The sequence below is a fragment of the Gallus gallus genome, chromosome 9 (genome assembly GCF_016699485.2).
Source record: "Gallus gallus isolate bGalGal1 chromosome 9, bGalGal1.mat.broiler.GRCg7b, whole genome shotgun sequence".
Classification (NCBI taxonomy): domain Eukaryota; kingdom Metazoa; phylum Chordata; class Aves; order Galliformes; family Phasianidae; genus Gallus; species Gallus gallus.
The window spans coordinates 1344249-1356748 of NC_052540.1; the positions used below are offsets into that span (position 1 = coordinate 1344249).

At 51.0% G+C, this 12500-nt stretch overlaps 1 protein-coding gene across 1 annotated transcript in view; it reads right to left on the reverse strand.

Annotated features, from left to right (window-relative positions):
* HS6ST1 (heparan sulfate 6-O-sulfotransferase 1) overlaps positions 1-12056 on the reverse strand; it is a 166330-nt gene extending 154274 nt beyond the window's left edge. The window contains exon 1 of the mRNA NM_204482.2: positions 11278-12056. Within this exon, the coding sequence (NP_989813.2) occupies positions 11278-11795 (518 nt within the window). The 5' untranslated portion in view covers positions 11796-12056. The remainder of the gene's footprint in view (positions 1-11277) is intronic.
* Between the last annotated feature and the right edge of the window lie 444 nt (positions 12057-12500).

Consider the following 12500-nt stretch of genomic DNA (forward strand, 5'->3'; position numbering starts at 1 on the left):
AGGGGGAAGAAAAGCCAATAACCAGAATGAATTGGTGTAACAAGCTCCTTCTCTGAGCTCCTGTACCACTATAAACACTTGTTTAATTGTCTTCTGGAGCACGAAGCCTGTATTCTTAATTGCAAAAATCCACCAAGGTTCAGAGCTGCTACTCACACCCAGTAACTGGATTTGTTTAAAGGGAGGACTGTTTGTCCTTTATCCTGTGGGAAGTTGTTAACGCCCAGTCATTTCCCCCTCGTATTCTCTCCTCACTGACCCCAGAGAGACCACTCCATGTTAAAGAGAGGGATTTTTCTTGCTCTTGGAGACAGGAGTACTGGAGCAGAATACACTGCATCGTTCAATCATTCAATACATGTTCAATCCTAAAATACACTTCATATCCATCACCTTTGGAATTGACTAGCTCTGGGTCTGAACCGTACCAGATTTTTTTGTGCAGATTATTTCATGTTATTTTCAGAATATTCCAAGACAGCAACCTGTTTAGGCTTACTTAACCTACCTACTTCAACTTGGTTTGGCTTTAACTTCCATAAACATCCCAACACACACACATTCCCATGAAAAGAAGGAGTAAAGAGGCATTTCAGTTCTTGGGCATGTAAGCCTACTGACTTCCACAAGGGAAAGCTGTTCTCCAGCCCCTGCTGCACCAGGCAGTCTCTAACTCTCTCTTGCTTGCAACAGTAGAGTTGACAGATACAGCTGTTCTTTTGTTCTCTAAGTAGTTACTTCCAGATTTGGGGTTTTCCAGGCTTCCACCTAGAAAACAAGAGTTTTCATGACAATCCCCAATAACTTCATAAGTCAGGAAATACCCCAATTAGGAAAGGGAGGGATTCATCCTGTCTGAAGCATTTGGCAGGCCCAGCACCCCACGCGTCCCAAACATCCAAGAAATCCGTCCTCCAATTCCTGCAGGATTTCTAACTGTGTTGTGCTGTGCTGACAGCCAGCGGTTCATCTCCCCACCTGCATCCACCAGGCGTGCAGGGGAATCACTGATCATCCACAAGGTTTCATAAACTGCAGCTGCACCCTTTCCGTCACGATTTATATTGTCGCTTTTGTCCGGATGCACCTCAAGTATCAATTCCTCCTCTGTCAACACGAGAGCGCAAAGAAGAAAAAGCTCTCATCAAGAGGGCCTTTCAACAGAAAGCCTTGTGGGGAGGTTATTTCCAAATAGAAGTAGTCAGGCAGAGGACAATTTGCAGCAAGATTTACTTCTCTGCTTGTTCCAGGATATTCACAAAACCGATTCAGAAGATCTTTACTCATCTGATCAAGGGATAGGAAGCCTTCCCATAGTACCATGTTGCCCAGCACAGGTTCACTCCTCTGACAGCAAAGATCACCGTGCCCAACCCTGCCTAACCCACCTCGCCCTGTGGCAAACTACTCCCAGATTTGATGCTGCAGCATTAGGGCAAGCTGTTTAACCTTTGCCTCTTTCCTCCATTAATAAAAGGAACACATAGTATCCTGGTTCGGCATGGCATAGGGATGGGCAGCTGTACTGAAGAGGAATTAGAAGACTATCCATGCACATAGGCTTCCTATCCCTATGTTCTTCAAGAGCAACAGCCCTTACCTTTGCTAGGTAACAGCTTCTTCATCTGTGGCTTCAAGCCTGTGAAACTAATGGGATACCAGAATTTCTGCACTTTTCCGCAGGCAACTTATTACCAAGGCAATACATCCACTAGAAAATGCAATAAAATTGTACCGCTGTTGAAATCCTTCAGGTCAGCTGGCAAGCAGCCCTCTCACTCAATGTGAAAAGCAGGCCCCCACATTCCCTTCTGTCCCTTTACCAGGATGGCTGGGCTGTTCACAAACGCGATACCGACACCCATGGAAGCAAGAAGCTTCCATTTTCATGCACCAAAGGCATTTGCTGCTGGTGCTGCTTCCTTTGCACACTGTTGCCAGCCACAAAGGAGAAGCTTACGGGCTTCCACGATAGGAGCAGGGAGCACCATATTGCCCCTGGTACCCTGAGTGAGCAGCTCCCGGGCACGGCGTTCAGCTGCTGTGCAGGGGCAAAGCCTGTGCTGAGCAGCTCCAGCACACAGCGTCCCACTGCACTCATGTATCACCTTACAGCTCAGTAACGTGAATGCTAGCTGAGCAAATTGCATGCATAACCCAGCCTCAGCACTGTCAAACAAACCTACAAACGTGTCTGAGCAAGCCAGGACAGACAGTGTGCTAGAAAGGATTTCTGCTAGGTGCCCTGCAGTACCTAGTAATGGGCAGCAATCCCGTCTATGTAACACAGCTCACACGCCCCGGGCTGGGCCTTCTGATGGGAGGGACAGCTTCCTACCAGTTTCCAGTGGGTGAACCCCTCCTTGAGTAAACAGCACCGTTTTCACCATCCTGTCCCAAAGGGTCAGACAAAGCAAGTGTGCTTCTCCTGCTGACAGCCGCTGTTCTGAGTGCCGAGGAAACACTTCAGGCAGTGGCAGCAGTATTTCTTCACAGGAACTGCTGCCACGGCAGGTTAGCACCTACGTAAGAAGTTATGAGCTTAGTTCAGAGAGGACTTCAGTGATGTTCTGAGAAAAGAAAGCAGAAGGCTGACACATATCGACCCAACGGCTGTGACAGCCATGCGGAGTCAGCCCCTTCCAGAGCAATCAGGATGCTCCGGGACGCAAGAAACCGACCCCAGCCAGCACAGATATGATTCTTTTTCCTTATGCTCCACTACTCCTGACAGCAGACATCTACCCATTTTACTCATTGACCACCTCACCAGCTTACCATGCAGGAACCTGTTTCTCAGATTGGGAAGACTGAAAGGACCATGCCAGACTTCTGTGCCACGGCCACTTCAAGCTGACCCCTTTCTCACTAGTATGCCTGATTTCTCAAACTCCCCTGAGCTTCAGTTAGGCTGCAGAGGAAAGACAATTCCCTCCTTCAGTGCACTGCTGCATCACAGAAGCTGCTCTCAGCAGCACATCATGGCATGCAAAGCTTTCAGTCTACCTGTAGGCAAACCCAGGACTTTTTCACCACTTGCCTGCTTGGAGCCTGACTGCCTTCTGAATGTTCCACACTGAAAACTGGTAACTGGCTAACGCACAGCGGCTGCTGAAAACAGCCATTTGCTGACTCTCAATATCTGCAACACATGCATTTGCTAGATATGACTGGCTCCAAAAACAGGTGTCAGCTTCATCCAATTTGGTAAAAGTCACAAAAACAACCCTTTCTGAGTACTGCTAAGAGGCTCATCCTAAGACGGTAATACCTCACTCAAAAGATTTGAGTGTATTGACTGTATTAAATTTGACTGTTGAGATTAACAGTTGTTTCTAATGTTGGCAGAGTTATGTTTTGCAAGCCTTAAAAAGGAGGCTCTTTGAGAAGCAGAACAAGAGAAAACATAAAAGTCCCAAGACGCGAGAAGCATTTGTAAATAGATGCATGGATTCTCTGTTTGTGGGAGAAGAGTGGCTCACAGTGCTGGAGTATGACCACTCTCTCCATCACAAGCAGGCTGTGAATTAAATACAGAAAACATGGGACAATTCTGTAGTGACTTCTTGTCATGTTAGGCCTCAAGCTGCTGATCTATTCGCCTTCAGAAACGCTTACATGCATCAGAATGGCAAATGTGAACTACATTCACATCACAATTTACGAAAGGAGGAGGAAGGTGCTCACAGAGTGGTGGGCTGAATTTAGGTGATATGCAGACTGGGCATATCAGAAGGTGGGCCTGAATGTACATTAAAATTAAAGACGTGATGGAAGCAGAGACTGCTGGCTGACACAGAGTTCAAGCCCCATCTCTAGTAACTTGTGAGTGGGAAGTGTTAGATAGAAGGAGATCTCTAAAGTGAGATGAAACCCGCTGGTGGCAATGGTAGGAGTCCTGATACATGGTGATTGTTAAAAACACCACATTGAAGGTGAAACTAATGCTGAATTCTTTGGCCAGAAGGTCTAAGGCTCTACTGGAGACAGGCTACATACACATTAGGACGATGATTCTTATTTTTAAATCTTTATGGAGATTGGTGAAAAAAGAAAAGAAAACGTCCAGGCAAAGGCTTGAGATTATTTACCTTGTATGCACTGCAAATCATCATCAACCACAACAGCAGACTCAGAAATAGGAACTCCACTCAGACACTTAGAATTGGAAGAAAGGCCAAGTTCCAGTTTTGGCCCTCTAGGAAAAACTGCCAAGGCATTCTCTGATTTGCACTGGACTTCTAAGCACATGCACTGCCTTTCTTGTACAGTACACAACGCATGAGGTATCTCTCTTAACATGAACTTTCACCAAGCACGTAGCTCATCAGCCAGGAAAAGACTGTCCAGCCTCTGCAGAACTACACACATCACATCTGCCATCACATCACCTCTTTCCAAAGACTCAAAAAGAGGTACAGGGGCAAAAGAGAAGAAGGAGAAAATAGCAGAAGGTAATCTTGTCTTGATTGATTTAAGGCATGTTAACAGAAGGGATGGTTGACTGATTATGATTACACTCTGCAATTCCTGTGCTCCTCGTTCTTTCCCCATAACCAATTGGAAAGCAAAAGCTGCCAGGAAGCTGATGAGTCAGCATGCTGCTGCTGTTTGTCTTAGCTATGAGCATTGATTTTTTCCCAACGCTTTGATATAGGGTCACAGGTAGCCTAAGTAAAATCTTTACTGAGAGCAAGCGGGTCAGGCAGTAAGCGCTGTTAGTTTAAACAGAAAAAGTCAATTCTATTTTTACAGGACTTGTTTGGACATTTTATTTTTCAGAGAGACCTGAGAGGAGGAAAAAAATGCAAAGACTTTTTTTTCTCTCAGACGTTTAAGATAAAAGTAAGAAAGAATCACGCGTGTTCTTCACAAAGTCCTCTTTCCAAACTCTGAGCATCTCCCTGGGATCAGCTATCTCATGCACGTGTATGTCTAATTAACACAACAACTAAGGCTAAAACTTGGAATAGCTCCAATACGTGGAAGTAGTTTTTACAAGGTGCTACTTCAGCGCTTCAGCACTTCTCCAGAAACCAGGCTCCTTTCAACATCAGACAATGAATGGAAACAGACATTTGGAAACTTTAAGCAAGGCTGTTTGGCCCCAAAACCTTACCTTCCTTAGTACTTCAAGGCCAACACCAACCTAAGAGAAAATCAGGCAAATTTGAAGAATGAAAACACAAAGGCAGATCAGGAACTCAGAGAGCTTCCTCCACGGCGTGTCTTCCATGCTCTGAAAGAGGAAAGATAAACTTCCCATCTGCAGTGAGGTGTAGCAGCAAACACAGTGTCACACCATAAGAAGTTAACTGCAAATCAGTGTTCTTGTTTGAAGTGGCAGGAGATTGTAAAATGTTTCCTCTATAAAAACATAGGTGAGCTGCTATGCAGAATTCACCCTTAACAGAGGGGGAGGGAAGGCAGCAGTGAGGAGGTAGCTGTAGTGTGTTGAGAAACCAGCTGGCTCTGAAAGCCATCGGGCATGGCAGGTCCATACGTTATACTGCAAGTCTGAGACTGGGCAAAGCCAGCTTTAAGGCAGCCCATTTAAGAGCTGTTTTAGGCTGTGAACGAACATAGCAGCAGGTGCTGTTTACTACACAGCGCACAGTTGTGCAGTAGCTGCACACAGAGGTATATAGGTGAAAGCACTATGTAATTAGCACTACTAAGAACCTCAGGACAACAGAAGTTTTTCCAGCCCTTTCTGGTTGCACCATCAACATGGAGATAACCCAGAAGGTTTCATAATCATTGGCACTACGTGGCAGGTTGTAGGGATGAGGCAGCATTCAGCCCAGCGTATCACATATCTGAGGTGAAGCACAGCAGTGAGAATGTGTGTACATCATTGAACACAAGGAGAAACAACAAAGTCGCATCAAGGATGTGCTTTTCATTTGACAGCCTCTCTCAGCACAGGCCTCTCCTGAAAACAGTTTTAGTGCTTACGAGCCATCTCCCACTCCAGGAGCCACACGCTGCTGAGAGGCTCCTCCTTGGGCAGCAGCACACCAGGCTCACTGAAGTATCCTCTTCAGGTCTGAAACTTGACATGCTACACTACAGGTGTTAGAGGCTCTTTGTGTTCTTATGGTTGTCATCTCCGAAGGACTCTTTCAAGACTGGTTCTCAGATTGGATTTTCAGCAGAGTACTCTGTTATGGAAATAGCAGGAGGGTAAACAGAAATACACCAAATGGCACTTACACAGACTGCGTCACCTTGAATCGATGCTAGTGATTAAGCTTTCCTCATCCATCCCTACTTTAATTCCATCTGAAAAAGTAGAAAATTTTGTTGTTGGCCTTCAGGCCAACCACTATTTCAGAAACAGGAGAAGCTGCACCGGGCTCCTTCAGCCCCACACTCCTCCTGTGCTCCATGCACACCACCCCTGCCTTTCTTTAGGAAGATACTAACTTTTGAGAGTGAAGTATCGCTTCCTTCCACCATAATCAAGCAAGACTGTATCAGTAGCACTCACAGTTGTGATTATTAGGAATTAAAGACCCCGCTGTATCTTTGCTTGGTAAATACGACTTCAGTTGGTAATAGAAAATTTCTCTGTTCTAAAACTTCCTGGAAATACAAGCGTAAACAAAGATAAGCTGTGCTGCTTTGCATTTTCTAACACAGGCAGAAGCCCAAGTGTTCTCTGACAAAATATTATTCCAAGCATTACTATTACAAATCTGTAGAGTCCAGTGAACCCTCTGCTGGCTTTGCCCGTCACTGCGGGCACTGACCTCGGTGAGGGACGTGCTGACACGGAGTCCCACAGAGTGCTGGCAGGAGCAGGAAGCATGGGTACTGCTTTTACAGATCTGATTCAGGGCACAGCACCAATTCACCTCTGAAACAAACTCACCAAGAAGTCAACTCTGGGCCTTCAAATCCTGTTTGTGCCTGGAGAACAGCTCCCTGATCACTCCTCCAGCTCCCACAGCAGGCAGACAGAAGGTTCTGCTGGGTGCTGACCATGGGGAGCCTGGCCCTGCTGCGGGGTGAGGAGGGTGCCTGAGGGAAGGCTGGCCTCCCCTCCCTCCTGGGAGGAACAGATGGCCGGAGGAAGGCAGCACAGTGGTAATCTCCCAGCTAAAATGTAATCTCTTTGAGCGTGTTTTCTTAAGAGGCAAGATGACCTCCACCAGTTCACATCCTAATATCCACCTGAAGGCCTTTGCCAGCATCCTGCAGGGAAGCCAGACATACCCAGGCGTGCCCTACCCAGTCACACCAGTAAGCCTGCGGCTGTTCTATCGGTGCCATCACCTGGAGAGCACATTATTTTCTACTTAAACGCCCCTACAGTTTTCATTAACTCCAATTTTCTTAAAGCACAGGTATTTGTTTCCAAATGCAGAGATCCCAAGACAGCACGCTCAAGGTCGCACCAGTTTGGAAGGGACACACAAGAACCAGAAGTGCTCAAGGAGTGGCAAAGAGTGGGACGGACACCTACTTGGCACCAGGGCCAGCAGCACAGCCTGGGAAGCCAGCCCCACTCCCACCACCATCCTTCAGTTTTGTAAACTGTAATCTTTAATCAATTGAACTCCAAGAAGTTACGTGAAGGAATGTGGTGGAGTGTATCAGCTGTGTGCTGGCAGCAGACCGTCTGTCTAAGGCAGTGGAGGTACATAAACCAGCACTGCACACAGCATCCAGCGGGGTCATCACATTTCAAGTCAGCTCTTCTTAAGTAATTGTTTTCTGTACTGTTTGGAAAAAAGAAAAAGTGACTATCAAAATGTTACCCAGAACAGCATGGATTTTTATTGGCTAAGTGGGAAAGGATAAAGGTAAAAAGGCAAAACCTCACATCTGGTTGAGAAGTATCTGCAAACTGCTGAGGCAGGGAGACAAAATGACTATATTATGACACAACATTTATGTAATAAGCAATGAAACACAGCCAAATGCATACAGTTATGCAAAATCAAGATAATGAAAGTCTACACTCAAGCAGGGATGTATCTAAGGTCACATCCTCTTGCTTTGCCAACAGAAGAAAAAAAAGTAATTAAACCCAATGCAATATATTTGCCCAAAGTCTTAGGCTCAGACAAACAAAATGCCTCAAGTTTAAGGCAGCTGCTTGCAGAGCTCCAAAGTTTAGTTACTTTTAGTTACAACATCACTGTAAAGATCTTCTGTGCAGAACTGATGGGCTGCATTCTGGGCAGCACAACTGGACGCAAGAGATGGGGTTGTGTGTCAGACCTGGGGTTGCACAGCACCCCATGTGCTGGGGACATAAGGAAAGAACCAGACCACAGAAAACAGGTTTATATGAACGCTTTCAACCGATCTGTAAGAGAAAATAGAGAAAATAGTGTGTAAAGGCTTGCTCCCTGCACCTGCTCTCTGCAGGTGGGCGTCCATCAGCCCAGCACACAGCTCCACAAAGACTAAGCCTGTGGAAGCGCTACTGTTACAGAAGCGATTTGGTAGGGCCCTCCATTGGCAAACAGTTGGGCTCCTGACAGCGTGTCTCGGCAGCTCCTAAACACACATATAATAAAAACCTCGTCAAGCACAGAGCCCAGCAAGGGGACAATCTGTGGTTGGAAGCTGAGAAGGTTCGCACTTCGGGAAAACCACACCAACAAACTGCTGAGCCCCATTAATTGTCAAAAAAAAAAAAAGCCAACGAAAAACCAACACACAGAGTGACAAACCCAAACATAAGCTGTACATAGCTTCATCTGAGAGAGATGCCAAAACTTGAGCCCATCAGCTTCGATAACCAGAAAGGATAACAGGGGAGCACCCGGCTTTGAGGGTGCAGGCAGGAGGGCACCATCCTGTGTCCCCCAGTGCCCAAATGGTGCTGACAGCAGTCTGGCTTTGTGTCAGTCAGTGGAGGAGATGGGATCTCTCACAGCAGCGTTTGGGTGCCTGCGTTGAGGCAAATTCGAGGGAGCAGCTCACAGAAAGTGCTTAGCCTCTGCTTTCTTAAAAATATCACCACGATGACTCAAAGCACGCGTCCCAGCGCTATCTGCTTTTTTAAGAAGTCTTTCCCAGCAGTTATTTAGGCCCGGCAGCACAAGGAATGAACAACCTCCATTCCCAAAGCCTGGAATTTGCCCTTTACTAACACTGTGGCCAGCGGAACTGACAGATACGACCAGCCCTGAGCTCCGAGCCCCAAACAAACCCACAGCACAAAGCACAACGTTTGCTCCAAGAAGTGCCTGTCTAGGAGTCCTCTGAATACAAAACAGGAAAATACACAGGGGGGTGGGGAGGAAAATGGCACAGTATATATTTATATATATTTAAAGAAGTGTGCTGGCCCATTAGAGCTGAAACACCCATCTTTGGCTGTTTATCAACACAAAAGAAAGAAAAAAGGGGGAAAAAAAAAGCCCGCTTTGGAAATCCAAGGCTCCCAGTCATTAAGTCTAACACAGAGCAGCAGAACAATAAAAAGAGCAATTGCATTGTAAATTTATGTACCGTGCACAGGTTATGGAATGTAGTGCAATAGGGCACTGTGCAGTGATAAAACCGCATTCCTTGCAAAGTTAACAGCTCTAAGCTCATGATTTGTACATGTGGGCAATACCGAATGACCTTCATGCTTTCCAGCACCCACAGGAAGGGAGATTTATCTGCCAGCACAAGTCAGCGGGTTTGCTCCGTGGGACAAACAGGGGCTTTGAGGAACAAAGCTTTAAACTTAGCAGTGAGGAGCAAATCCAGAGATTGGTACTCCGGGTTTAAAAGTGAATTTGAAGCCCGCACTCCGGTGAATGGAGTGGCCAATAGCAGTATCCGGGCGCACCCTGCCTGAAGGAGCGTTTGCTCGTTTGGGTTCTTTTTTTAGGAAAAAAGAGAGGTTTCCACAGTTCAGTCCCATCGCAGGCAGAAGCCTCTAACATGCCTAAAGTAAATCAGTTCTGATTCCCCATACAAGATACAGCGTTCACAACGAAGAAATAAAGTCACATTGCTCATAGCATAAGAGACATAATGCAAGACCGGGTGTTTTCTTAGCACGAAAACCCACCAGCCACACCACACGGAACAAGCACGGCCTGCCGTGATCCCAGTCCTAGAGATGGGAGAGCTTTTTGCACAGGCTGACTGCACCACGGGGCACAGTGCTGTCCTGGAGCAGTGCTATGGAAGCAGGCAGCAGCTGCCCGCTGCTCCAACAGCCCAGCGCACCACCGCGGTGATGTGAGCGTGCACACTGGAGCTCCCACACTGCTGGGCACAGAGCTCTAGTTTAGATTAAAGGGAAGCGGGTAGACCGCATTCAGCAGAACTACTTCTGGGCACACAGGGGGAGAAGGGAACAGGGCGCGAACGGTCACGGAACGAAGGCAGCTACGAAGCCAACAGCTCCTGGCGCTCCAAACCCAAGCAGCTCAGAGCACCTCATTTACAGGCGCTGTAACGAGGCGAGATGCTGCCGGAGCTCAGCACGCCGTGTGCTGCACGAAGGGGCTGTCGGCCGCTTCCCAGCTTGCAGGCGCGGGGACCCACAGCCGCAGCGTCTGCTAAGGATGCACACGACCGCTAAGGATGCACGAAGGCTCTGAGGGGATGTGCCGACCCGCACAGGTCTTTCTGTACGGTTAATGGATTGCTAGCCAAGTGCCAAGGTTCACCAGACGGCACTTTCTCACTTCTTTTTTGAAACGAGATTTGAACACCGCGCATTTTTCATCGGACCTCGGCGGAGCACAGCCGGTGGGTCGGGCTGCTTTCCCCCGGGCTGTCGGTGCCACACGGGAGCGGCTCAGCGCCTCCGTCCCAGCCGGCTGCACCGGAGCGGGCAGCGGCTGCGGGGCGAGGAAAACGCTTCAAGCGGCTTTAGGGAACGCGGGGAGAGAGCGGCAGCGATGCCACGGCACATTCTTAAAGGTCACTTTTCAGTAATGAGATTAGGTATGGCATTAACGATGCACGTAGACACGGAGCACATGGCACGGGAAAACGTTAGCGTAGGAAACTTCAAGGCAAAGAGGAGACGGAGCCGCGATCAAAGCATCGATAGGTTGCGGAGGAACGGAGCTCGGTTAAAAAACCCCAAAACTCGTGCCACGAACGGCACGGAGGTGCGCCGAGTTACGCGACCGCCACCTCAGGGGGTTCTAATAGGAACCACCGCCTTTAGGAGCGCTCCCGACACAGAGCCCCCCACGCACGGGAGCCGGGGCGGGGTGCGGGCGGTGCGTGCGGGGGGCGGCGTGCGGGGCGCGGGGGGATCGCGGGGCGCAGCGCCCGGAGCCGCACCGCAGCGCGCCGTACCTGGGCGTCCGGTTGGGCGCGCTCTCGCGGCGGCCCAGCACGCCGGGCACGCAGTTGGTGAGCTCGGTCCAGTCGGCGTGCAGCCCGCAGCTCCAGCCGGTGGAGAAGCGGGAGAAGAGCCAGGTCTCGCGGCGGTTGGGGCGGTAGCAGGTGCACTTCTTCTGGCCGGGCCGGCAGTCGCAGGGCACCTCCAGGCGCACGTTCTGCACCAGGTGGCGGCCGAAGGTGGTGCCGCCCGTCTTCTGGATGTGCAGGAACACGATCACGTCCTCGCCCTTCATGTCGAAGGCGAGCTCCCGCTCCAGCTCGCGCACCGGGAAGTAGTACTTCTTCACGTAGTGCGGGTCCGGCGTGGGGAACAGGTCCGGCTCCTCGGCGTAGGGGCGGCCGCTGGGCGCGCCCAGGCTCAGCCCCGGCCCCACGTACTGGTACAGGATGAGCATGAAGCACACGGACGCGGCCACGATCAGCAGGAACTTGCTGGTCCTCTCAACCATGGTCCTCCCCGCGCGCTTCATGTGTCACCATCTCCCGGGGCCGCCGGCGCTGGGCGGGCGGCGGGGCCGGGGGCGGGCGGCGGAGCCGGGCAACGCTGCCTGCCTGCCTGCCCGCCCGCCCGCTGCCAGCCGCCTCCCCCCGCCGCTGCGGGGCCGCTGCTCCCCGCCTCGCTCCGCGCGCCGCCCGCCCCGCAGCACCGCGCCGCGGGCACCGGGCCGGGCCGGGCCGGGCAGGACAGCCGGCAGCCAGCCGCTGCGCAGGGCCGCGCCGCGCGCCCAACTTGGGCGAGGGGGCGGGACGGGGCGGAGAGCGGCCGCGGCGCCGGCTCCTCCCGCCCGCCCCCCCGCCTCAGGAAGCCGCCCCCGTCCCGCCGCCGCCTCCGCCGCGCCCCGGCACGGCGGCACCCGCCCCCGTCGCCGGCTGCGCGCGGCCCGGCCCGGCCGGCGGTGAGCGCTTCCTGCCCGGCATGCACAGCGCCGAAGCCCGCCCGGCGCGGGGCGCGGAGCGCTGCCGAGGGTCTGCGCTCGGCGCGGCGCTCCGCCCGCGGTCCTCCCGCCCTCCCGGCCGCGGCTCCGGCTTCGGCTCCCGCACGGAGGCTCCCGGGGCGCGCCGCTCTAACGTGAATCCGCGGCGGGAGCCGCTGGGCTGCGGGCTGCTCCCTTTGAAACGGCGGCTCCCGCTGTCGGCGTGCGCGTGGCGGCGGGGCACGGCCGCACACACCGAGC